This window comes from Chaetura pelagica, unplaced genomic scaffold (assembly GCF_000747805.2).
Source record: "Chaetura pelagica isolate M959 unplaced genomic scaffold, ChaPel_1.0 scaffold111, whole genome shotgun sequence".
NCBI lineage: Eukaryota > Metazoa > Chordata > Aves > Apodiformes > Apodidae > Chaetura > Chaetura pelagica.
In genome coordinates this window covers 474,661-500,553 of record NW_009952153.1, presented here as the reverse complement: position 1 = coordinate 500,553, position 25,893 = coordinate 474,661, and the positions used below count along the sequence as shown (strand labels likewise).

Below are 25,893 nucleotides of genomic sequence, written 5' to 3'. Positions count from 1 at the left end.
GCCTGCGGCCTGTGGGCTGCGATTCTCGAGCTGGCAGATGTTTGTTTGGGACAGGTTCAGTGCGCCTGCGCTCATGGCCTAGGGTACAAGTTGAAGGAAATTACTAGTCTGTGAAGTTTCAGTTTAAACAACTGCACCATCTCAGAAGAGCTAGTAAATGGCAGTGCAGGAAGAAGAACAGAACCCAAAGACTGATCGAGAGTGGATGCGCTTGAGCCAGCTTTGCCATCAGAGGCAGTGAAGCTACAGCTATGGCTTATTAAAATACCACATGTGCACACGTACCACAGAAACAGCTCTTTACACGTGTATTTTCTTTTAGAACTCTGTTCTGCAAAATGCCTCTCTAGCTCATCAGCCACCAGTGTGTGCTGGTGCAGGGGGTGAATAAGTTCATGAGGTTTCTCTCAGCCCATTTACAGCCATCTGAGTTCCTTCTAAATAGTAGCACAATCACAGGATCTATCTGCCACTGCTTCCAGTTTTGCATCCTCTGCCAACTTGCTGAGTGAGGAAGGTGCATCCTGTCCCACCATCCAGGTCACTAACCCAGGTCAAATAGTCTCAGGCCCAGGACTGACCCCTGGTGTGCACCATTAGTTAGGGACCTCCTGCTGGATCTCTCATCTTGAGGATCACAAGCCTTCCAGCCCAACAGTTCTGCAAGTTTTCAGTCCACCTCACTATTAGGTTACAGAGTTAATTCTTCATTTTGTCTGAGGATGTTATGGAAACAGTATTAAAAGCCTTTCTGAAACTGAGGTAAAGCATCCATTTTATCAGTCATCTAATCACAGGAGGAAATCTGGTTTTATTCTTAACTTCCTGCTGTCTGCTGAAGAAATCTCACAATTCGTGGACGTAATTCAAAGTGTATTGAACTGGAACAGAGTCAGGAGTAAAAGATTTGGGATAACTGCTCTCTTTGCTTCAGGAAGGAATTAAATCTACTTGCAACCCTTTTTATTTCAACTTTATTTTGATAATCCCATAAGCAAGTAGAATGAGGATCACAACTAGCGACAAATACTGAAAACACAAGTAGGTGGCATTTAGGAACACCCTCAAAGGGATTGCACTAACAGGGAAAATATTACATTCATGTACTTGGGATTGCTTTTGTTCACAGTTTATAAAACCTTACTGAAATGAGTTGTGGGTCAGTGCCTAATTTCCTTTTTGGTGTAGTACTTCTGTGATAAGTGTCTGTGATTTTTACTTTACTTGAAGACAGACTTAGATGTACTTCATAATGACTTGGATTAAATTATATTTGTTTTATCCAGATTTGGATGTTTATTTTTTTTTTCCGAAAGTTGTTATTTTTGCTTTATGAAATGTGATGTACCAAAGAATTTTTACTGAATGCAGTCAGAAGTCAAGAATATTTCAATTTCAGAATTAAAATCAGCATTACTCCTACCTGTCATTCATACAAAATAAAAAATAAAGAAGTTCTGAATAATATTCCTGGAAGTCAGATAATACATATTTTCTCAGTAGCTGAACTTATGGGGAATATTTCCCACAAGTGTATAATGTTTTTCTTTGCTAACCTTCCTATTAACAAAATGTTTCTTTTCAAGGGTAGAGACTTCCATATCAGGATACTGTTACCGATAGATTTTCAACTGAAAAATGCGAGGTAAGGTAGTTTTGTGAAAGCAATTTATAAGTGTATGTAACTGAAATTTTATTTTGATGAAAGCAATGATGGATATGCATATTAATTATTCTTTTTCCAGTATTAGTGTTGGTAATTAATTCTTACTGGTTTCAACTTAACCTTGCCACAAAATTTTACAGCATCAGTGTTAATAAACACTGACAATAAACATTGCCTATATCAAAATATTTTGTTGCTAATTAACTTTGAAACCTCTTGTAATTAATTTGTTGTATTTATATATAAATTAATGTACTTAGAAAAATATGTTCATTTAAATAATTTTATTTGTATGTCACCATTTGGAAAGCAGAAAATTCAGTGCAAAGTTGTGAATTTAAGAATTAAGTACCTGATGGTTAGCATAGCTTTTTTAAAACTTCATTTAAATTTGCATTGCCCAGCTTTTCTTTAAAAGTTCTGTTCTTATTACTGTGAGTGTTTATCATAGTGATATGTGTGTGTGGGTTTGTATTGTATGCACACGTATGTGGATTAGTCTTTAACATTGTAGTCCATGTTTCTGTCTGGGCCAGCTTGCTCTGAAGCATGAACAGATGTGGTAGTTGATGGCTTTATTGCATTCTAGGTCAGATACTTAAAACCACATTATAGGTAACTGACATTTTCAGGCTATAATTTTAAAATATTGATATATGTTATGAAGTCATATTAACTTGCAAGAAATATGTTCTTGTTTTCAGCAAAGAACGGCTTTTCTACGTACATGTTTAATTTTTAATGGGCTTTGGGATAGTGACATTTGAAAGTTTTAAATAGCTTTGAATATGAAACTCAAAGAAATTTTGAAGTATTGTTTACTTCCTTTGTTTTTGTAAAGAAAAACAAGCATGTTTTTGTGTAGCAAACTTTCTGATCTCTTCTAAAAATAACATACTGTGAATTTAATATTTATACAAAATACTTTGTCTAGGATAGAGTGTAGCTGGCACCTAAAGAAGACTCTGCATGCATATCGGCATATTTTAAAGCAGGTATACAAATTTTAAAACCCTTTCTGTTGAATGATCCTTATAAATGATTCTGAAAAGATTATTCTTGCAAACCTATTCTGAAAATGTTAAAGAACTCTCCTTTCATTGCATAGCCCAGATTTATTTTTAAACGCTTGAGGATTTGCATGTCAATCTAAAGGGAGATGGATAGAATTTAGTAAATATTTTGTTATTATTATTCAAGGTTTCTTTTTTGAAGATTTTAAATAAATGGCTTATGATATTTTACTGGAATTTTTCTGTAATCTCTCAATTAGGAACAGATTTTGTTTTTCCTTATTTACGTATTTATTTATTAGAAACTGTTCATAATGCAGAGCAGAGAATTCACATTAATTATTGATAGATCTAGCTCCTTCAGAGTTGCAGACTCCTTGTCCAGAAGAAACTGTGGAGCAAGGATACAGTAGCCCTGCAGTCACAAAGAATATTTTGTTTCTCAGAAGGCATCTTTGCCACCTGTGCTAGTTGAGACACTATGTTATACACTGTGCACCCTTTGTAGGACAAGGCATATGAGTAACCAGAGATACAGAGCTGAGGAAATAGAGGGTTAAGTAAGTATCACATTGAAAGTGAACAGTTTCCTTCAGGCTCTTTCATCAAGTACGGCAGCTAGAAGCATATGGGTCTGGAGACTCCCTAAAGAAAGTGTAACCAGCTAATAAACATTTTTGAGTTATTCTGAGGCTTCTGTTTTCTTTGGTGAAGACTCTCGTCTTTAACAGTGTCTTCATAAATGCATAAAGTCTTCATAAAATATATAAATGTGTAATGTCACATGATGTGACAAAGGTGATGGTTCATTTTCAGTAGTCTCCTGTATTGTGGGAGATGCATTCTATAATTGAAATATTTTAACATGTTTGTGTTTGTTTTTCTTTTCTGTTGGTTGCTTTGACAATCCTAGAAAAATAGATAGTTAGGCTGAAATGGCTTACCCTTAAATGTTACGAGTTGAAGAAAATGAACTGATACTGTGTTCCCTCCAGAGGCTGCACAGCTGCCCAGATCTTGTCAGTTTTATGGTGGAGCTGAAAACTATTTTGGTAAGTGACAGAATATGCATGCGGAAGATGGGATTTTCTTATAGCTTTGGTTTCACTTTCAGCTTTTTAGAGTTTACTGTTTGATAGGTGGATTTATGTATGTTTTTCTTTAAGAAGAGGTGATTTTGTATGTATGCTCCTCATGTAATATCTGTATAAATATCCTGTAGGATTTTAAGTGACTGTACTCTATGGAAATTTGAGTCTTACAAGAAAAATTAAAATCCCAGCAAGACATCTCGGTATAAAGCCCTCCTCCCCCAGCTATTTTGTTGGAATTCCTGATATTGTCCAGATGGATTGCTGAAGGTGCTTTCACCTGTGTGACAGGTGCAAATAAATTGACCAATAAATCCAGAAAGCTTTTTTATAGTTCAGAGACTTCTGATTATCCTTTTTTAAAAAACGTTTTTCTTACCTGGGATTGAAGAGTGGCAAAGTCTTTAGTTAATGACATGAAACTGGAAGTTTCTTGTGTGTTAGTAAAACATTCTTGGCAGAGAATACTTGCATAAAACCCACTTAACTTAGAAGTAACACACAGTAGAACAAAAAACCAACAAAAATACCCTCCTGGTACTACACTCCTGCTCTATGCCAGGAATTCCTTTCCTTAGTATTGGTTCAATCCCTGCCCAAGTAGATTGCAATAAACTAGGCAGAGGTGCTTGGATTAGGGCTGAATAAGAATATATACATGTGACCGTTTTGGAATATTTCACAATAGTTATTCCATTCTATTTGCCTGGATACACAAGCACTCAAAAAATAAGAGTGTAATGAAAATATAATTAATTCACAAAAGCAGAATAATGATCCTCAATTCAGATAGTAAAAAAACCCAGAAGACCTACAGGTCAACTGGCCAGAAATTATTGTTATGCTGATTTTATATTGAATTTTTTATTATTTATTTTATTTAAATTTATTTTATTTAAAATTATTAATAGTTTTATTATAAGTTTCATTCATTTTTGTGTTTGCCCTGCAAGCATAATTTTAACTGAAGTACAATTTAAAGAACAAGCAGCACAACATAAATGTGGAGTTTGGTTTTTCTTTCTCATGTCACATTACCTTTTTGATAAAAATTTTTCTTGAGGCATTTTGACATACTTGATGACTGTCTGTTACCAAAATGTACTCTATGGGATCCTATGGTGTTAAAACTGAGAAATTGATTTTTTTTTTTTTTTGATTGCTATATAAAGTTGTATATAGCTACATAAAAATAATATGGGAGAATTCATATATGTGTTGTCTTTTGTGGCTGTGGAGCCCAGGAGACAGCTGTGGGCTTAATAGAACCTTCTTTTGAAATGCACTTTTAGTCAAGATGCTTGACTTCAAATTTATTAGCTGAAAAAGAGAGGCACATTTGATATTTGCATATGAAGACTGTTTTGTCAACATCTGTAGGGTTTTTTATAAATTACAGATGTTTTCATTACCAGTTTCTGAAGTAATTTACCAAACAGCTTCTTTGTCTGCTTTAGCTGGAGGCTATAACAAAACAAATGCAGTGTACAGTTAATTTTACATAAGCTTAATATTTTTTAATGGATTCCAAAAATCACATGACTAAATAGATGCAAAAATATTGAAATCTCTCAATGTTGTTTTTAATCTTATTTTAAACAGGAAATTGCTTTAAGGAATACACAAGACCTGCATATACCACGACCACCAGAATACTATTCGTGTCTTGTCAGAGATCTAGAAATACTGGGTTGGAATAAGTATGTTTATTTTATTTCTTAACAGATACTGGCTTTAGAATGTTTGTTCCCCTAGAAAGATTATTTGAAGTACGTTAATAAGATACACCTCTAATTTTATTGTGCCTTTAACAATATAATGAACTACTAAGAAGGCTTCTTAACCTAGACTAATTTTGAGTTACAGGTGATGCATATTTGCACGTCAGTTAGAAACATCCAGGTATAGTTTTTCAGCACAAAACTAAGCCTGCATTTAGTACTGGCAGTAAGGATTAATCACTGTTCACACCTTGAGAAGCCTCCAGCTTTATTTATCTGGATTTTTCTTAGAAAAGAAGTGGCTTGAGTCTGCTTTCTTCAATGAGTTCGGAGTTGTGCTGGAAGCTGACTGCATGCAAATCCAACTAAGAAACTTAGGGATATTTTAGTTGAAAGAGTATCAGAGCAATAAGCTCTATTTCTTTTACCTTCAAAGTGAGTTAAGAAGCTCACACAAATGGCACAAATTTAGTGTGTTCTTTGGGGTTTCATCTAAGGAATATATGAAGTTTCTCAGATTGAAGACATTATCTGCAATGATCTTACACCTCTTCCCTCCTATACCACTGAAAATACAAACAGTAATAGGGATTGCAAATGGGCAGGCTGCTGTGTTTAGAATAATAGAATCATAGAATGGATTGGGTTGGAAGGGACCTATAAAGGTCATCTAGTCCAACCCCCCTACAATAATTAAGGACATCTCCAACTAGAACAGATTGCTCAGAACCCCGTCAAGCCTGACTTTGAATTCTACAGGGATGGAGTCTCCACCACCTCTCAAGGCAACCTATTCCAGTGATCCACCACCCTCATATTAAAGAACTTTTTGCTAGTGTCCAACCTAAATCTACACTTCCCTAGTTTGAAACCATTACCCCTTGTCATATCATTATATGCCTTTGTGAACAGCTTTTCCCCAGCCTTCTTATAGGCCTCTGCTAGATACTGGAAGGTCTTTTTCTACAGGGCTGCTCTCTAGCATTAAATATAGTAACTTTTTCTGTCATAGGGAAAACTTGATTCTTTGACCTAATTTAGGTGTGGGGGAGGATGAATACGCTTTCAAATTCAAATACTTGTACACAAAAGTTTCCTTCCTTGGAATGTGCACACCCTATGGTGTATGTCTGCTTTTTCTTGTACAGGCTTCTACAACTCCATTGCCAATTTCACTTGAAAGAGAACAATTTTTCCCAGCTTGCTGGCTTGAGTGGCTGAGGTAGTATGTAATGGTTAAAAAAAATAAGTAATGTTACTTAGGTCAGCAAGCAGATGCTTTCTTTCAACTCTGGTAGACCTTTCCATCAGTCTAGGTGTTAAGTTGTACAATAATCTTGGGCTGCTTTTTATCTTTATGCAAGAATGACATAGTAAAAATGCCAAAATATCCACAAGCTCAATTCACTGTTAAATATATGAAGTTGGAACCTTTTTGGCGTGTTGCTGAAGCTCCTTCTCAGAATATATTTCTAGAGAACAATGTATTTTATAATTGTATTCATCTTCATTGTTGTGGAAAATACAAATCAGTGGCATCTTAAGTTAAGAGTCAGTGATTATGTCATAAGTTTTAAAACTTATTTACTTTTAGTATGTACTTGCTACTTGCTTGGGTGCATGTATACTGTGTAAAACTGTCATGAAACGAAGGCAAATCACCATAAATAACTCATTTTGTACCTGTTTGGGTACTGTTTTCTGCAGAAAATCAATTTCAGAATATAAACCTATATCCACTGAATTTTCCACAATAATGATATTGATAATAAAAGAGAACTTCATTGAAGAGAAAAGCAAATCGAGAGCATAAAAGTCTCATACAGTGAGAAACTGCAGAAATGGATCAAAGATTTGACAGGAAGTTTAATGTGTACATAAGTAGAGGCTGACAGGAACATGCTGTGTGTGTCAAAGGTTCCACTGATGGAAAACTGAAACACAGTGCTCACTGACCACAGCATGAGCCTTGACACACGTTGTAAATAACCCCAAGATATATGACTGCATTAAGCAGTAGTCTGGTGTATTAGCAGCAGTAAATCTAGAACAACAGAAATGGTTGGCATATAGGACTTCCTCTGATTAATATTTGTAACAAACTAATAAGAGTATTGTGGGCATTTGAAACTCGACTTCTTGCAATGCTGTTAGAGTTTTCTTTTCTCTTTCAGCGTCGCATATGTGGATACTGGTCTTACCACGATCAAGCTAAAAGCTGAAGACTCTTGTGGTCGACAGCATCTCATCACTCTGAAGTTAAATGCGAAGGTGAATTTATGTGGGAGAAAATATTTTAAGGGTTCCTTAAAATAAATTATTTTTTCTTAATTAAAAAGTATTTCGTAGAGCTGGTTGGTTTGTTTGTGTATTTGTTCTGCAAGATAATGGTGGAATGTTTTTTGAGTTTTCAGACTTTAAAAATATTTAAAATTGATATTACATTATGGTTATCTTAAGAATCTTCATATGCAACTGTGCATCACATCAAAAACACTTTACTGGCTTACAGACAAAGCCATCTGGGAGACTTTCATTCATTATCCCTCTATCCAGAGACTATGCATATAACAAGAACTAGAGGATACTGTGTTGCTTCTTTATCAAGTTTTACTGTTAAAACTATTAAATATAAAGATTTATAAAAAAATATAGAAGTGAGTTGCTTATGTTAGATTATTTCCTTTTAGTCTACTAAATGGCTGATTTTGACACTGCTTGTAAAGCAAATCCATGATGTGTGAGGAAACAGAAATATTTTAATTCTTCCTGGTACTCTAGAATGGAACTCAAATTACAATGTTTCTTAATAGAATATCTCATTTCAAGGCATAAATCTCTTACCAGAAATCATGAATATCCAGAATGTATCATGACAATTGTATGATAATAGCTGCTGTCTTCAGAAAATCAGTCTAGGTGAAAAAAAATTGGATTAAAAAGTGCCTAAATATTGTTGTTTGGGGCTATCTCTGGTCTATTACCTGCAATATTAATCTTGAAGGGATGAGGAGTGGGCATGGTATTGTAAGGTTAGATTTCACCTTGATGGAATCCTATATTCCTTTAAATACCAGGAGGCTTTTAGTTTCACATAGAACAAGGTAATTTTACATTAGAGTAGAATAAGCAGTCTGTGGAAAATGTACTGCTTGGAACTGAGGTTGATTCAGTGGATTTAAAAAAAAAAGTAAAATTATCCTATATGCACAGAGTAATGAATGCATAATTAATTTGCTGCTTGATCCATTACTAAATTTCCACTGATGGAAAAAATACATAAGGAAGTACAATTATGATCTATTTAATGTGTAAGGAGAGTAACCGGACTGTATTGTCATTGTTTATAAGGGACTTGCTATCCCATAATTAGTATGGCACTAGAAATTAAGTGCAGACCGCTGCCCCGAAGTTTTTTCTTGATTTTGTGATGACTTAAGTAAAATATTTTAAGTACTTGAAAATAAAAAAGTACAGTGCCCTTTCTTATGAAGCAGCTGCCACGGTCAAACACTGTTACACTTTATGCATTGGCTGATTCTGTTTAGCCTTAATTTACCACTGCACTGTAAGGGCTATCAAAATTACAGTTTTCTGTTCTTGTAAAAACTTGTGCATATTCTCTATAGTAATAAAATGCCTGAAGCTGAGACTCCTAATGGCAGAAGAAAGCACCATCTAGCAATCAAGGATATAGTGTAGTAAAGAGACTAGGTTAACAACTTGTCTGTTGTAATAAGTAATCATCAATTTATTTATTTTTTTCAGGTGGTTGTTAGGATGAGAAGGCTCAATAATTGCTTGTCCTTTTTAAACCATGTTAGGCATTTAAACCTGCCACAAGAGAAAATTTATACGTGAAACATGGTTTTGGTGACATGGGGATTTGATTTTCCTTCATATACATATCTAATACATTTGAAAAGACTTTGCTGAAGTATTTTTTAAGGGTTTTTTTTTATAACATGCTTAAATAAAAGCATGCTTTTTTATGTTATGCTGTTTCTTTGATTAGGGTTAGCATGTGAGCTAAACCTCTCCTCCCAAGCACATATTGCTGGTTCTTGTCTGTATTCTAGCAGCTGGATTTATTCAGCCTTTTCCTCGTGGATGCCATACAGTGAAAGCAGTTTATAACCTTGCTGACAGTGTTTTCAGGAAGAAACTATTCAATAAGTGATTTAGGAATCTCTTTTTTTGTAAGGTTATCATGTGTATTGAGATAATCCCCTAAATACTCCTTTGCTGTCATTCATAAGGCTTGGATGTTTTGAGGACTTTTCCTTAATGCATTGTTAAATGTTTCCACCTGTTGTCCTTGTCGTAATGTGCTTTCTGTTAGGAGCTGTCCTTTCTAAACATTTGCTCTATATAAACTGCATTTGTCAAGTGTCAAGGAAACTTGGGGTGACCAATTTAAACCTGGAAGAATTGAGAATAGTCATGTAATAGTTGAGTATGTTAGCCAAATCATGCTACACAGTTTTGACTTCTGTAAATAATGCTTAAACCTCATAAGGGGATCTATTGTTTAACGCTCAGATACATTTTATGAAATGGTTTTCTGATTTATTTGATTAAAAATGCCTTGCCCCAAAATCTAATTCCATTCACAATTTAAATAAATTACTAGAGAATTTTTCAGAAAATGAAGCATGAATCTTTGCAAGTATAAAACCAAGTACATTGGGTTTTATTTATCAGATTTCATTTTGTGTTGCATGAGAAGTAGGTTGGATTCTTGACATTTCAGTTCTCAATAATTAAAATAGGCTGCTGCAAGATTTTGCATGGCACATAGTAACTGAGATGCTTTGGTAATTATTTGAATGATTTGGCAACAGTTATGAAAATAGATAAAATTAGCTGCATCCTCAAAAATACAATATAAATCTTCTGTTTAGTAATGGTTTAAATTGTTATCAAGAATAGTAGGATTATTTCTGACATATATATTTTAATGTAACTGTAATAACATATGATATCATTGATATGCTCTGGTATAGTATTTTAAAATATTGTCTCTTGGGGAATCACTCACCTTATTTCATGTAGAATTTCAAGTTGCAAGGTCTAAAACCATTATGTACATATGTGCAGAATAATTGTTGCCTTGTTTTGGGCAATTATCCAGTGCACAGTACAATATTGTGCTCCTAAAGAAAATTTGACTAAGAATGAAGGGGAAAAGTGCTATGTTTTGGTTAGGGTTGTTTTTTTTGAAGTAATATAAAGTTAATAGAATCAGTTTGCAAGCACTTGTTCAAAGGCACCCTACAGAATACTGCATAAAATGAATTTACTTACCAAGACAGCAAACACATAGTTGGCTAGTGCTGCTGGAATTTAAATGAAGTAGCCCTAAAACCAACCCTATGGAAAATTGTCCTGCCTTAGTTTGTTCTAGGCATACTCTTATATATTGAAAACAAGTTTATTTCCCTGCAAGCACTGAAGTAGTTAATGAAAAGTAATACCTACAGTGCAAAACCACTAGCCTTTACAATGTCGACAATATAAGAACAATAATCCTACAGTAAGAGGAAGTGTAACAGCTCCTGTGCATCTACATTTCGAAGTTGTAACTGCCTCCTGTCCAATTTAGTTGTTTCACTTGCTCTGTTGCTGTTCTTTTAACTTGTCTGCTGCCAATTTGATGAAAGTGTGAAGCGCAAGATAGTAACATTGTCTTCAGAAAATAGATTCCTAACAGACACCACAAATGAAGGCACATTAAAAAGCAAGTTTAAACAAATTTCTGTGAAATCCATAAATACACTAGATTATTATTAAAATCAAAGTAATGAAGAGTGAATGCTCTGGCGAGACCATGTCTCTGTTTTGCTCTTTCCCATAAAGAACAGTTTGAAGCTAATTACAGTAGAATAACATTTTTTACATAAAGATACATTTAAAAAATTGGATAAATTGATTGCCAGATATCTGATAAATAAGGACAGTGTTTATGTCTAAAGGTTTACTTTGGATGGAGAATTGTTATGGGTAGCAGCACAACCAAACTTCACCTGTTTGTCTTAAGTCTCTTTGATTCTCTTTAACCAAACTTCAACTGTTTGTTGTAAATCTTTTTAATTCTCTGAGGAAACTGGGTCTCATTTTCATCTCTGTCCCCAGTAAGATTTTGTATAATGGTTTCTTGTGTTGGCAGTTGATGCAATACTGATACAATGTCGATAAAATTGCTGTGCACATCCCTCGTAGAATTTGAAAGGTTGCTTAGGACTAAAGAAAACAACTTCTCAGGTGAATAAAATTTAAGGTGCTCTTAGAAGGGGTACAGTTTACTTGTAAGTAGCTGATTCTTTCCTTTGCTACTTTATTTTTCAGAAGATACCAGTTTTTTTCCAGACATCATATTGGATGCTGAGAGCAATAGATTTACTAGTGTAAAGAGTACTCGGTTATTTTTGCAGTCATCAAAATTTTTATTTTCATAGCTTCAGTTTTCTTAAAGCATCTAGTTTGTTTTTTTTTTTCTTATTGATACCTTTTAATTTGGGATGAGGGACAGGGAGCTATTTTAATTTTGAATGTGTGTTCATTTATCTCTTTCTAAATAGCTATCTACTATGATTATGTTCAGTTTCAAAACAAAAATTGTTTCAAATCAGTGCAAGTATTCTAGTTAAAACAGAAAATAATTCTGGACTCATGAAAGGGCTGTTTGATTTTATTTATTTTTACATTTCTCTATCCAGTACAGGTAACTGAGGATATTGGTTTTTTAGATATTTAATCTTTTTTGTCTTAAGTTCTTTTTTAATGTGTCTTTGTGAACACTGAACAGAGAAAACTGATTCTCCTGCCTTTATTAATGAACTGATATTTTAAAAACTGTTTACACGTAGAGTTCTTTAAATGATAATTAACATGCCTAACTATTACTGAAAATGCTTTATATACTGTTCCTTTTAAGAGCAAAGTTCTCAAGATGCCTGAAGTGCTTATATTTTGTTATCAAATTTGGGTGCCGTGTATCAGTCTGACTTAAAATCACTTAAAAAAAACCCCTGTATTTTCTTTCCCTCCCTCAGTATCCAACAGAACCACCAGATTGCCTTGTGGATTTTCCTGTTCAGTTTGCTGTTTCTTGGATGCCACAGGTAAACTGCTATACCGTGCATCTTTTTTAATAACAGATACATGTGCAAAATGTAGATGGCAATAAGAGGTTAGACTTTATTTTTTAATTCCAGCTTTTTTCCTCTGTATACATTTTACTTTTATACATGCTTATGTAAATGTAGTAATACTGAACTCCATATTCCTTATGATAGTGTTTTAAGTATTTCCCTTGCCATAGATGCACCTTGCATGTTCTATGCTTTGCACTTGTACTGGCTGTTTTTTTCTTAAGCTTTTCATACTGCTGAAGTATCTTGAGGAGTGGTATTGGAAAAATATATGTGCAGTAAATAACTGTATTACAGAAAAGAGGCACCCTCTAAGGTTAACAAACATTAAAAAAGGCAGTTTTTTATCCTATATAATTTTCGTAACAATAAAACTTCAGTTACTATCAAAAGAACAACAGGAAAGTACTTAATAGAATTCAGTTTTCATCATTTAACTGATATTGTTAATATAAAGAACCAAAAGCCATTGTCCTTTTTTAGTCCTTCTTGCATTATTTCATGTATCTTTTGTCCTTAATAGAGCACATGTACTTCATTAAGTGGATTTAAGTGTCACCACTTAGATATCTCTAGAAAATAGTTGATGTTTAATTTCATTAAATTCAGCAAAATAGATTTTCAATAAATTATTGTATTTCATAATTCTAAATCTTACAACAATTTCTATCCATCAATAATGTCTGTCTTTATGGTACTAAATTTACATGTGAAACATGGCTGACAGGTTGCATCAGGATCATTTTAAGATGGGCATATAATTTTGACTGCAAAGCTCAAGGTTTTGTGTGTCACCTCAGGTCATCTATATGAGCCCTTTGGAAAACAACTGCAAAAATGGACGATTGAAAATGAAAAATATATTTAGTTTAACATCTAATATTAGTGATTCTCTGGTATGGTTTAGAGCAAGTTAAACAGATACTGGTTTTCTGTTGAACTGTACTGGATTCCATATACATCAGGCAGGGTTTCAAGTACTCTTTGTAGCTTTGAATGTTAGACATACTTTTAATAGTATATTATTAACTTTACATTCTTCTGATTCATCTTACAACATTCCACGTATCCTTGACAATCATTACTTTCTGTGTTTACTGTTAGTAATTTTAAAGGTAATAGTTGGACTCTTTAATTTCATAAAATATTGATAAACATGATACGAAACAGCCTTCTTTGACAAGTTCGAGATGGGAGTAATATATTAATATTGACAATACAACCAAGTAGAAATCTAATGGTAAAAATATGACATTCTAATACATAACATCTTAAAAGCTTTTTATGGTTAGAATTACCTCTGGGCTATTTGAAAACATGAACTATAGGTATTTGTATTTGACTGAAGACTTCGTTTTGAAATCATGAGACACTAATTCTAGCTGCAGATAGCCTGCTGTAATACTGAACCAAATACCAGCAACCTGTGCATTCTGCTGATAGAAAGGCTTTAGTTGTACACCCTTCGTATTTATTTATTTTTTAAGTGACCTTATCTGTATGGGTGGCATGAACCTAACACTTCTGGAAAAAATATGTGTAGTAACTGCATGAATTTTGTTTGTTGTCCAAATGTATGGAGATAATGGCAGTGAGCAGTCTTCACGCCATGGTAAAATAAGGGTTAATCTTAGATAATGCTGAAACACCACTGGTAGCAGAGTTTAGCAGGTCCTCAAGTGTTTGAAAAATTTGATTCCTAAAAGCAAAAAAGGACACACTATACCTATTTTCTAGTAAAGAAAAAAACAGAACATGAAGTTTTGGTACTGATATGTTTTAGAATTTACTATTTGTTGGTCATCTTCAGTGTAAGAACTGACAAGGCTTAACTAAAATGATGCAATTGCACTATCAGAATATAAACTCCTGAAAAAATAAAATATAAATAGATTTCAGGTAATTTATTTATTTTTTCACCCACCCTGGGTGTGCTGTTGCCTATTTCAGGTCCTTTTCAGTGCATTTGGACTTTAAACTTGAGGGGTTGTTGGATGGCTTTTTTTTTTGTGTTGGGTTTTTTTTTTCCTCTGTATAATAATAGACATGGCTTTATGGCATCCATATTAAAAATGGGTAATTTTCCTTATGGTCCCTGTCTTCCTGCTGGGTTGATAATGTTTTGATGTATTTTTCTTTTGCTCTGATGAGAGGTCTGCTGCTGCTGCTCTGACATATTCATTTGGATGAATAATTATAACTTGCACAATGTCAAGCTGAAGATGGTAGGGTTTTGTGCGTCATGACAAGCCTAGTAGCCAGTGCAGGTGTCTCACAGCATGATCAGCAACAGCCAGTGTATTCTGGCTCAGAGGAGACGTTTTAGAGTAGTAAGAAATCAGCACCAAGGGCAATGCTGCTGCTGCTACTGTTATAAGTGCCAAATAAATGCGGAGTGCTTCTCAATGACAAGTGCAAGAACATCTACTTATTTCAGTTATATTATTTTTCTAAATAACTAGATAAATGTGCTGTCTCCACATTTTAGCTTACACCCTGGAAGCCTGGTTTTGTGGTTTCAGTGCATCTATATTCTGCTGCCCTCACATCAGGGTATTGTTTCTATACTGACCACTGCCCACCTGGTTGGCTACATGAAGGTCATGAGAGTGGAAATTAATGACTAATGAGGTCATGCAGCAAGCCAACAATGAAACAGTAATACAAGATTCAGAGGCTACAGTGGTATGAATGAGATTATTCTTTGATTATTTTAATGAAAACACAGTTAAATGCATCATAATTGTTCTTTCTCTTAGTAAAGGAGCCTCACAGACTACAGCTTTATATACATCTAGAAATACAAATAAATGGAGATGGTTGACAAGACACTTTATAAAGGTTTCAGAGTTGTGCCTCAGTTTGATTTGTGCTAAGGAGGGGGAAAATTGTTACTGAACTACTGTTCATGAGGAACAAAGATTTAAACATATCTAAAGAATCATAAATTATTTAGATGATACAGGTGATCCCTTTTCCATTCAACAACTCTTCACTTTATTAAATTGTATCCTATCTATGAATAAATAAATAAATACGAATAAATAAAGGGTAAGCATGTAACAGCGTCTATAGTTCAGGCTACTTTACCTTTTCCATTACAAGGCTTTGCAGTTTTAATTTTGGACAAGCAAATTTTGAGCTAGGAAGAATTTTAGCCAAAAAAAATCTTAGAATAAAGATTAAATATTTATGTTTAAAAGAAAAACTAAACTGTGCTGTATTTTCCCTAATTAGAACAATTTGATTAATATTTATGTCAACAGCATCTGGAGCAGGTGTTTGAAATTTGACAGAAGAATCACATAGGCATATAGCACTCCTTAAAAGTTGCTGAAAGGTTCATGGATTTTATGGCAGGGGCAGACTCTAGACTTTTTTTTATTCTTTCCAGCTTCTGTGGCTCTAGAAATTAAAAACCAAGAGTAGAGTAACTTTTTTTTTTCCATTCTTCCTTATTCCTTTAATTGAATGAAACAGTGTATGGCAACAGGGGTGATCTTGGGAAAGTGTTTGAATAAAGTAAAAAAAAAAAAGAAAGAATTTAAATGAGGAACTACCAGTGATGACATGGAGATGAGAATGCAGAGGATAGAAATGGAAACAAAAATGTTGCAAACCTACAGGAGCCTCTTTTCTGCTAGAAGAGAAGGTCTGTTCCCCTCAGAAACAGATAGGTCCAGAATATCTGATTTTCACTGACCAAAGTAAATGTTCTGTTTCCTACCAGTTGTTGAAATGACTGGAGGTTACATGTAGTCTAATAGCACAAAAGTAACATTTGGGTCAAAGTTGCATCTAATTGTTGGGGACTCATCAAAGTTGGCATGTTTGTGTGTCTGTTTTCCTGTAAAATAACCAATTTAACCCAGTCTCTACAAACCTGTTTTCAGAAGTTAAGATCACAGATTCACAGCCCTCCAAATTAACATTAAATTGCTGTTCAGTCCAAAGGACTGTGTTGTTATAACTTGTATCAGTGTATATCAATTTTTTGCCTCATAGAGCCTGGAAAAACTAGAACTTTGAGGCTGAATATATGCTTTGTTGAGAGGTAAAGCTATCTGTACTGAAAGCCACTTACAGTGCCTTTTCACAAGTCAGCACTAGTTGTATTCTTTGGTTTTTACCCTCACAACTTAAGATTTTTAAAATGTGAAAAAAATGTTGAGTGTTTAAAGTTATGACTGTGGTCATGGGAGGTGATGCTCCAATAAAAACAATCCTCTTAAAGCCAGCTGAAGGGATCTCAAGCTGAGTACCCTAAACATTTTCTCAGTTCTCTTATTTTTCCGTATGAAAATTATGATAAACTCAATAATGTTTTAGGGCTGCTCAGTTGCTGTGATGGTCATTAGAGAGAGCTGAAAGGAAGGAGGTGCTTGAATTGTGCAGCATATCTTTGTCATAAACATTCCAAGCTCCCATGTGGAAGTCATGAGGTGTCCTAGTACTGTCAGGCTTTCTCGGGACCTCAGTGCTGCACTGGAGAGGAACTTGGCTGCTGATTTTGTACTAACTTGCTTTTGTGGTCCTTCAACCTGCTTTAGCTCTATGTAGCTTGAACAGCTACTCTAGCCTAGATAATAGTAATTAATCACATCTCCCCTTAGGCTGCTTTATTAATCTAAACCAGTAAAACTTTTTTGACCTTGTCTAGTGGTGGACTCTTCATTCCTCATCTTAGAAACTTCTTTGACCCAGCTATGCTATGGTTGGTTGGTTGGTTTGTTAAAGGTCTGCTTGGAATCATGGGCAGCATTTCATCTTGGAGCACACCCTCGGTAGTGCCTCCTACACTGACTGTAACAATCAGCCTTGGGATCAGGGAGCACAGCTGCAGAGGGATGGATCACTTTCCAGCCACTGCAGTGGGGAAAGAAAAACACAGCGGGAATAAAAAATGTTAAAGGTACTGTTTAATCAAGTTAAAAAGACTGTGACATCCACTTATGCAAAAAACTTGGGTTCTGTGACAATTCTAGCACTGGTATTTCCTTTTCTCTGCTACCTCGTCGTTACTACTCATACAGGCAGCTGATGTCAGTGTCTTCAGCAGTTAGAAATAAAATGCAAGGTTTATGTCATATGTTAAAAATACCTTCATTTTTTTTTAAGTTGCTGTAAAAGATTAAACTGCCACCATGTTTGTTGGTTTTCTAATGGATGTTTTGCCTGGTGAGCACAGAAGCTGAACAGATAGAGGCTGGAGTAACCACTTTGATTTTGCTAGTGGATTTTAGAGTCGAGGCAGCCAGTGATGATATTTTGGATTAACAATGTCTTATTTTCCAAAGAATATTCGATATGTTTCATACAAATTTTAGTGCATTTGTACAAAGATGACCAAGAAACAAATATTTTGTGCTGTTTGACATTACTAATGACTAGCTTGGTGTAGGATAGACAAAAAAATCATGAGAGCTATCTCTTCTGAAAGTGTTGGGCAGTGACCAAAAATTAGTTGCTTAATCAATTAAAAAGGAATGCTACAGTTTTCATGGTTTGCATGACAAGCATGTGATGTATTTAAATAGCTATAGATTCATTTATGTATATAGCAGGAGACAGCTGGCAACATCAATGAAGCATGCAAATAAGATCAAATGAACAGAGCATTAAAAAAAAGATTTAACTACCTTTTTAAGGAACATCATTGAAAAATTACAATTAGTATTAAAATTAATTGGATTTTAAAACTTATCTGTGGGTTATAATCCCTTGATGTTTCTTTTTTCTAGTGAAACCCTTTGAATTCCCAGAAGATAAAGATAAAAATGATTATTAGAGGATTTATCTGTATGTGATATAAAAAATGTAAAAAATCAAAATGGAAAGCAACTGTTGCAAGTACCAGAAAATTATGCTATTAATTTAAGTGTCATCAGAGCACAAAAGATCACATTTCAGGACTGTGTGAAAATTATTAAAATACTGGAAATAATAGTACTTAAGATGAAGATATTATACTCTAAGATGTGGTTAAGTGACTGACACTATTATATCACTTCAGGTATTATAAAAGTAACAAAATGCTTTTAAAGATAATAAGCGTTACATTTTGAGATTGGCAGTATTCACATTTTTCTGCTTAAGTGCTTTCCTACTTTAATATAATTTAATAACAGCAGGAAAAAATGTAGTGTTTTATTTCTGAGATACACCGTTTCTAAAATATGTATGTGTAAAATATTAAAACTTATTACATACAAAAATCGTATTATTTCATCTGAGAATGTTACCATAATTTGCTTTTCTGTCCAGAGAGAAAGGAAGAACATGATTACTAAAGCTTAAAGGAATCCATTCCATATACATTTTGTTTTATTGATAGAAAAATACCTCTTTAAGAACTGATTGCTTTGCTTTGCCTTTTCTTATTGACCCTGAGAACTTGTTCCCGGGCCAAAAGATATTTGAAATCTTATTGGTATCTTTTTGGTTTTTGAAACTGTGCTTTACCATCTTTTTATCCATATTTTGTCGGTTCTCTCCTGCCCGCTCTGCTTTTTACCCTTGCATTTCATTGTTCCATTGTGTTCTGTGTAAACGATTTCCAAAAACCCTCTGGTGCTCTTGAATTATTCCTATCTTTCTACTCTCAAGTTTCCCAGTATTAAATAATTAGAGGAAACAAGTTATTTGGCAAGAGTGTGTCTCCAAAATGCTCCCCCCAACCTTCATCTCCCTTCACTACTACCCTTGTCTAGTTTCTTGATGCCTTCACTGTGTTCCTGTCATAGCTTCATCTCTCCACATGAAGCAATGTTCTAATGACTCCTTGTTCTCTTCCTGGTCTTTTTGAAGCAGATCTCATTTCCTCCACTCATTCCATCTGACATCAGGCTCAAAACATGCATGGGGGTGTTACTCCAGAGAGAACTCCATGTCCTTCCTCCTTATGCATTCTTCAGCTCCTTTCACCTCCTTAAATTCACATTTTGTACCTTCTTGGGCATCAGCATTTGGGAAATTGTTAACTGCAGAGTGTTTTCTCTACTTGAAGAAGTCTTCCCTGTAGAAATCGTTACTTTTACACTCAGTGATGATTTTAACAAGACTTCTTTTGCAGTGCTGTTCTGTATATTCTCTTGTATAATGAGACATTTTTCTGATTCCATCTAATCCACTCTCAAATACTGAAATCCCTTGAGTGTAATCCTCTGATTATTAGATGGTTTCTCCTTCTCTTACCACACTTGCATGGCTTGAAATTGAATGTTAAGTACCTGTTTTTATACTGCTTAATTTTGAGGTAATTATGACATTGTTAGGCTATACTTCTTAGAGGTTTTTGAAAATAAATAAGCTACTTCAGTTATGTGGGCATTTCTGTGTATTTATATTGGTACCATTGCCCAGCTGAAGGAGACAAGAGTATCAGAATGTTAGAAGTTTAATAGTAGATGATGATGATTTTTAATTTTACGGTGGTTAGTTACAAGTTACAATGCAAATTAATAGTTACCAGTTTTCAGAAAAGTTTTCCGAAAAGGAATGTAAAACACTATCAAATAAATCCATGTATGATTTACCTGTATCACAATATGTTGGAACTACCAGGATTAGGGAACTTATACTCAGGACAGAGCTATTCTGTACTTGTGTTGTTTCAATTAAAAAAATCCTGTGAGGTTCAGTATTTTATGCTACCATGATACAACTAGATACACACTAGATTTTACTACTTCTTAAATTACCTACAGGTTCTTTTTAAATCTTCTGTGTGGCTGTGGTAGAAATTAAATATAACTTATTTAAATTTCTTTTTTTCGTAGAACTCCTTAATGGACATTTATAATCAGTTCCTGGCAGCATTAGAATCGCTGAAAGAATTCTGGGATGCCATGGATGAAATTGATAGGAAGACATGGGTGCTTGAACCGGAAAACCCCACACGGAGTGCTACAACAAGAAGAATTGCAATAGGTATGAAGAGATTAGAAGGAATATAGTGGGTTTGATAAGTAAAACTTGGGGTGATGTTTTGCTCTACTTGTCTGTCAGATGGAAAATGAAAGGTAGCACTTAAAACCAGTAAGACACAATTCTCTTTGTTTTGTGTATGAAAAAAAACCTTCCACAGAATATTTAACCCGTTTAGGAAATTAATTACAACTTTATGGTGTTACATAAAATGAAAGTTGCTGCAGGAAAATAGTGTGTATTTGTAAATTATGAACATGTAACTGTCAAAAACTGAGGACTTGCATGATAACTAGAAAAATCAGTATTTGTAAAAAATCAGCTTAGATGAAGCCCTTATCTCATTCACAAATTCCAGATTTTTTACCAGACTATTACTTTAGACTGATCCTGTGCTGGCAGAGTGAAAGGAATATTAGTGTGCAATCAAAAGGGAGAGAAGGGGATTAAAAGAGGCAGTGGAAAGGACAAAGAAATAGAAGAGAGGAAATTAAAAAGCTTAAAGTGTTAACCATCTGAAAAAGTACCTTAAATCATGTGCTGGTGTCTGGCATTTTAAAGTCTTAATATGTATAGGATAAGCAGTTTTGTAAAGGAGAAACTTGCCACTGTCAGAGGTTAGAAATACAGGGGAAAATGTTATCTTTGAAAGAAGAGTTCTGCTTTTTAGCTCAAATCCAGAATATCAATAGCATATTGTGGAAATCTGAGAACATATAGTGGACCAAAGTAGACCTAAATTATCACTGAAACCAGTGGTAAGACTGCCTGCAGCATGAAAAAGAAACGGGCCTAGTGAGGTGCCAAGACTGCTCCTTTAATGTGGGTGGAGGGAGGGACAGAATAAGTTCAGCAACCAAATGACGTGGGTCGGGCAACACTCAAGTGTATGTGTGTGTGTATTTGCGTGTGTGCGCACACGCAGCCAGGGTGGCTTTATCTTGGCCCTGCTGCACTTTGACACAGACGCATGAAAAGGAAAAAGCCTCAAATAGTGCCTCACATTACATCAGGGGAAGGCAGGACAAGGCTTTTAGCTCTTTGTTGTCAGTCACAACTTTCATTTCATTCATTCCAATTTCTTCTAGGAGAGCAAGTCTAACGTACCTCTTACTTACCAAAAAATGTTTGGTTTCCCTTGATTTTATTTAGAAGAGAATTTGCTGTGAGGTCTTCAACCTGGATCCAGAACACTTCTGAGCTGCTTATCCCTTGTGAATAGCAGACCCTAGGAGGGTGATGGGGTTTCTTGTAGAAGAACAGTATTTGCTATTTCAAAAATATACCACTATTTGCTCTGTCCAGAAGTACACTGTGGAGGGCATTGAATTTTACTGGTTAATATTTCATTTATGCTTTTCTTTAGGACTGTAAGAGTTAATGAGGAATTAACAACTCTACTACCTTTGAAATTTCACTAAGATTTCAAATGGATTATGTCATCTAGTTTGACTTTGATTATTCAGAAATAAGTGGAAGTGTTAAAAAAAAAGCAAGACTGGCAGGTTTTTTTAATCAGTTGCTATTTTTAATTACAGTCCATTGGAATTTAAATATTTAATGTATACTGATATTTTGTACAACTAATTTGAATACCTACCCAGTTTTTAATGATGTTGTAATGAAAACCAGCCTGAATTAGCCAATTTAAAACTGCTTTTAAAAAAGGTTAATGTTTCTGTTTTTAAATACTTGACTGCAAAGAAAAGCTTCCCCAGTGACTGACTTGTTTCCTCTTCGTAGGGAACAACGTCTCAGTGAACATAGAGGTGGATCCTCGGCATCCAAACATGCTTCCTGAGTGTTATTTTCTTGGAGCAGAACATGGTATGGCAGCACATCTACACTGTTTGTTTCTTCTAGAAGCTGTCTCTGGTGAACAGATACTGGTGTAAGCTAGGTCAGACTCCTGGAGTAAATTTTACTTAGCTTAATTCCCAGATCTGCCCGAGTATGTGTGCAGTGGAGTTTTGCACAGTAGATCTTGGGGTTTATAACAGCCTAAATCCATGGCATGCTGGTTTGCTCTGTGAGGGATGCTTTTTTCCAGTACCTCTCTTGCACAGTTTAGAGAGAACCCAATTGTGTTTATATTTGGCATACTTTTTTTTTTTAATTAAAACTTAAATCTTTCCAAACACTAAGGACATATATAGTAAAGTCTTTTACTCCATGTCCCACAGCTGTTTACCAACTTTTTAAGGTAAATAAGATCAAATCTTCAACAGTATATTTTAGTATTAATGAATTTTAAAACCTAAAAGCTAAGAGCCGTCGCTGACTGAGGTACTTTGAATAATTTTAAAAAACACAATCCCTGCCTTCAGCCTTCAATGCTGAAATATGAGGTCAGATTGGGTGGGGGAGTAAAGAGGCTCCTAAAGATGATGTAATTATTTATGCCCATTGTTTGCAGTGGTTAACCCTTTGAGAATTAAGCTGAACAACAACATGCACTCATGGTAAGCATCTTTAGTAATACAAGTTTGAAACTTAAATGGTATTTGCCATTCCTAGTGTTGACTTTTTTTTCCCTCTCTCCCACCTGCAGGGATGCAGAAATTGGTTTATTACAAAACTTGAAAGACCTCTTAGAAATTGATTTTCCATCTTGTTCTGTGTTAGAAAAAAGTGTAAGTTGCTTTTTGTTAATGATCAGTTGTTATTTCTCAGTAAGTAAAATTTGAGCGGTCACTTTATAACTGCCAGCAAAAACAAGAGACTTAGAAGAGAGGTAATTGGATTAATATATTGTCATAGGGACTTCTGAACTTCAAGCAACAATTGTCAGAGCTTGTTAACCTTTGATTAGAGGTGCACACTTTCCTGTGGCCTTCATAGCAGTAAGGCGATTAATAACAGGCTTTGCTATTAAAAGGGAAAGATTTTTAATGAGATGTGGAAAATGCAAACATTCTGTTATGGATGTTGATGACTTAAGTTCTAATTAGGTAGAGCTGCTTAGAGGGGACAAGAGGCCGTACAAATACTGCTGCATTTCAAACAAACTTGGAATTAATTTTTGACAATGCTGTAACACTGGATTACCAGCTTTGCTTTCACTTGTGAAGTTTTTAAATTAGTATCTGACTGTGGGGTCTTGTGTCTGATGTCCCAATGCGATGACAAAAAATTGTGTAATAAAAAAGAAACAGTGGGGCCCAAGAATACGAAAATGGTTGTCAAACTAGACCTAATTCAGTGAAAGGATAAAATACAACCTTGCAGAGTCTTGTGCATCTGGGCAATAAGCTCACTCTTCATACCAGAGTGGTGCAAATGTATTTATTGAAGGCAAAAACATTTAGTAATTCTAAGTAACAAAAACAGAAAAAAGCAAAGACAAAGAGATGAACGTGTTTACCAGCCCTGTTTCCTCCTTGCAGTTGCACTCTAAGCTAACACATGTTGTGTTTCAAGGATTTTGCTAAGGACTGTGGGATCTGCTATGCCTATCGCCTCAATGGCGCTACTCCAGATCAAGTGTGCGATGATCCGCGCTGTGGACAACCTTTTCACCAGGCTTGCCTCTATGAGGTAAAGTAATTAGTGGGACAGACTTCCTCACTAACTGACAGATTCTAGAAAAGAAGTGTTGCCCACTTACATTTCAGATGAAGCAAAATCCTTTTGACAATAGTCACTGTGCTTCCTCATGTCTTCTAACCTGCAATTCCTAAATAAACTCCCTGTGGAAAGGAATCTGTGTCACTGTGTGCTTGCACAGGCTCTGACCTGAGACACACCATGTCAGATGTTGATCAAATGCACTCTGAAAAGACTCCTGCTAATAGATCACGCTTAAATTTGATATGAAACAAATGTGAATTTTAATCCACTTTCTTGTGTTGCAGTGGCTACAAAGTCTTCCTTCCAGCAGACAGAGTTTTAATGTCATCTTTGGTGAATGTCCATATTGTAATAAGGTAAGGAAATCCAATGAAAATGAGTGATTGGACTAACCAGTGTGTGGCAGCTTAGATAAACGCAAAAACTGTAACAAAGTCTATTTTAAAATAAGGAGTTTGTGGCTACTATCTTCCCTTTACACACTGGAATAAAGAGAAGAAAATTGTAAATTCCCATCGACTTAATCCATCAGTATTTAAATAAACATTTTCTGAACCTGTATAAAGATGTTACAAACCAGTCATCAACATAGTAGTGCTGGAATAATTAGATATGACACCTCATTGTACTTTATTATACTTTTTTAATATTGCTGTAGCAAAGTTCCAGTTTAAAAAAAATAATAAATCCCAACATTGGTGACACAAGACAGCCTTGTACAAATAGTTTTGTGTACATGTAACTGCTGAGTACAGTCGTGAAGAGGTTAAGAGAACTTGCCTTTAAATATATGTATTGACAGCATTTAAAAAAATCTTTTCCAAGCCACTTACGCTGAAATCTTCACTGAAGAAACTCTGAGAAAAAACTGTGATGGGAACACTGCTGCACTTTTTGACTGAAGACATGGAAATAGCGACATCAAAGAAAATACAAGGAAAGTAATATTAGAAGCAGAAGTACAAGTATAGCTATACTGTAGTGGTATGTTTTGTCAGTAAACACAAGCTGAAATATAATAGATAGAGAAGGCGTAGTGATGTCAGAACCAGTTTCTTGCAGTGACGCTGAATGGTCTGTGGTTATGAGTTGATCATGTTTCTTTTTGCATTCTGAGAGTATCACTTGGGGGTTGAATGGTGGTAATTCTCTTGCAGTGTCTTTCTGCAGGAAAAAACAATAGTAATAATAAACTCAATATTGAATAAGTGAGATATTAATAAGACAAAGATGTCATCTACGTATTTAAGTTATCCTAAAGAAAGCAATGCAATTCTTACAAAGTCTTAACTCAGAATTTGCAAGTATACTGTATATTAAGTGTAACACTAGGTATGATTACTCCTTCTAAAGAGACATAGACTATATTTATTACTGCAGTCAACAGCTGAAATTCTGTATCTGTAACTCACTTGTAAGTCATTATAGTGTTATACAGTCCTATATAAGTCCTTAAAGTGTTTCTTCTAATAAAGTTTTAGTCTGGAGAACCCAGACATTACTCTGAAGTTTGATTGAGTGTTTTAATTGTATGTTTTTCCATTTCCTAGTGAAGCTAAAGGTCCCCTGATTCATCACAGATAGTGTAAATATAAATGTGGGGTTTGTCCTTCTTGGATAGGGTGGTGTGGGAGGTTTCTAGGTCTTCAGAAGCAGTATCATCCTTGGCTTACCTTTTTGATCTCCATTACTTAAAGGAATCCTGAAACAGTACGATTCTGTTTGTCATGTATCTAAGACTTGACCATATTT

At 34.8% G+C, this 25,893-nt stretch overlaps 1 protein-coding gene across 1 annotated transcript; it reads left to right on the top strand.

Moving 5' to 3' along the window:
- The first annotated feature begins 1,571 nt into the window (after positions 1–1,571).
- On the top strand, positions 1,572–25,002 carry FANCL (Fanconi anemia, complementation group L). Its single transcript, XM_010007147.1, has 13 exons — positions 1,572–1,645; positions 2,601–2,661; positions 3,675–3,731; positions 5,373–5,470; positions 7,666–7,762; positions 12,547–12,615; positions 20,424–20,574; positions 22,315–22,398; positions 22,988–23,033; positions 23,123–23,204; positions 23,992–24,108; positions 24,426–24,497; positions 24,967–25,002. The coding sequence occupies exons 1-13, from the start codon at positions 1,572–1,574 to the stop codon at positions 25,000–25,002; spliced, it is 1,044 nt and encodes a 347-aa protein (XP_010005449.1).
- Positions 25,003–25,893: the final 891 nt, after the last annotated feature.

Coding starts and splice junctions, on each gene's coding strand:
- FANCL (XM_010007147.1), top strand. CDS start 1,572: ATGTTTCTTTTCAAGGGTAGAGACTTCCATATCAGGATACTGTTACCG. Junction 23,034..23,122: donor AACAACAACATGCACTCATG/GTAAGCATCTTT, acceptor TCCCACCTGCAG/GGATGCAGAAATTGGTTTAT. Junction 23,205..23,991: donor GTTCTGTGTTAGAAAAAAGT/GTAAGTTGCTTT, acceptor TTGTGTTTCAAG/GATTTTGCTAAGGACTGTGG.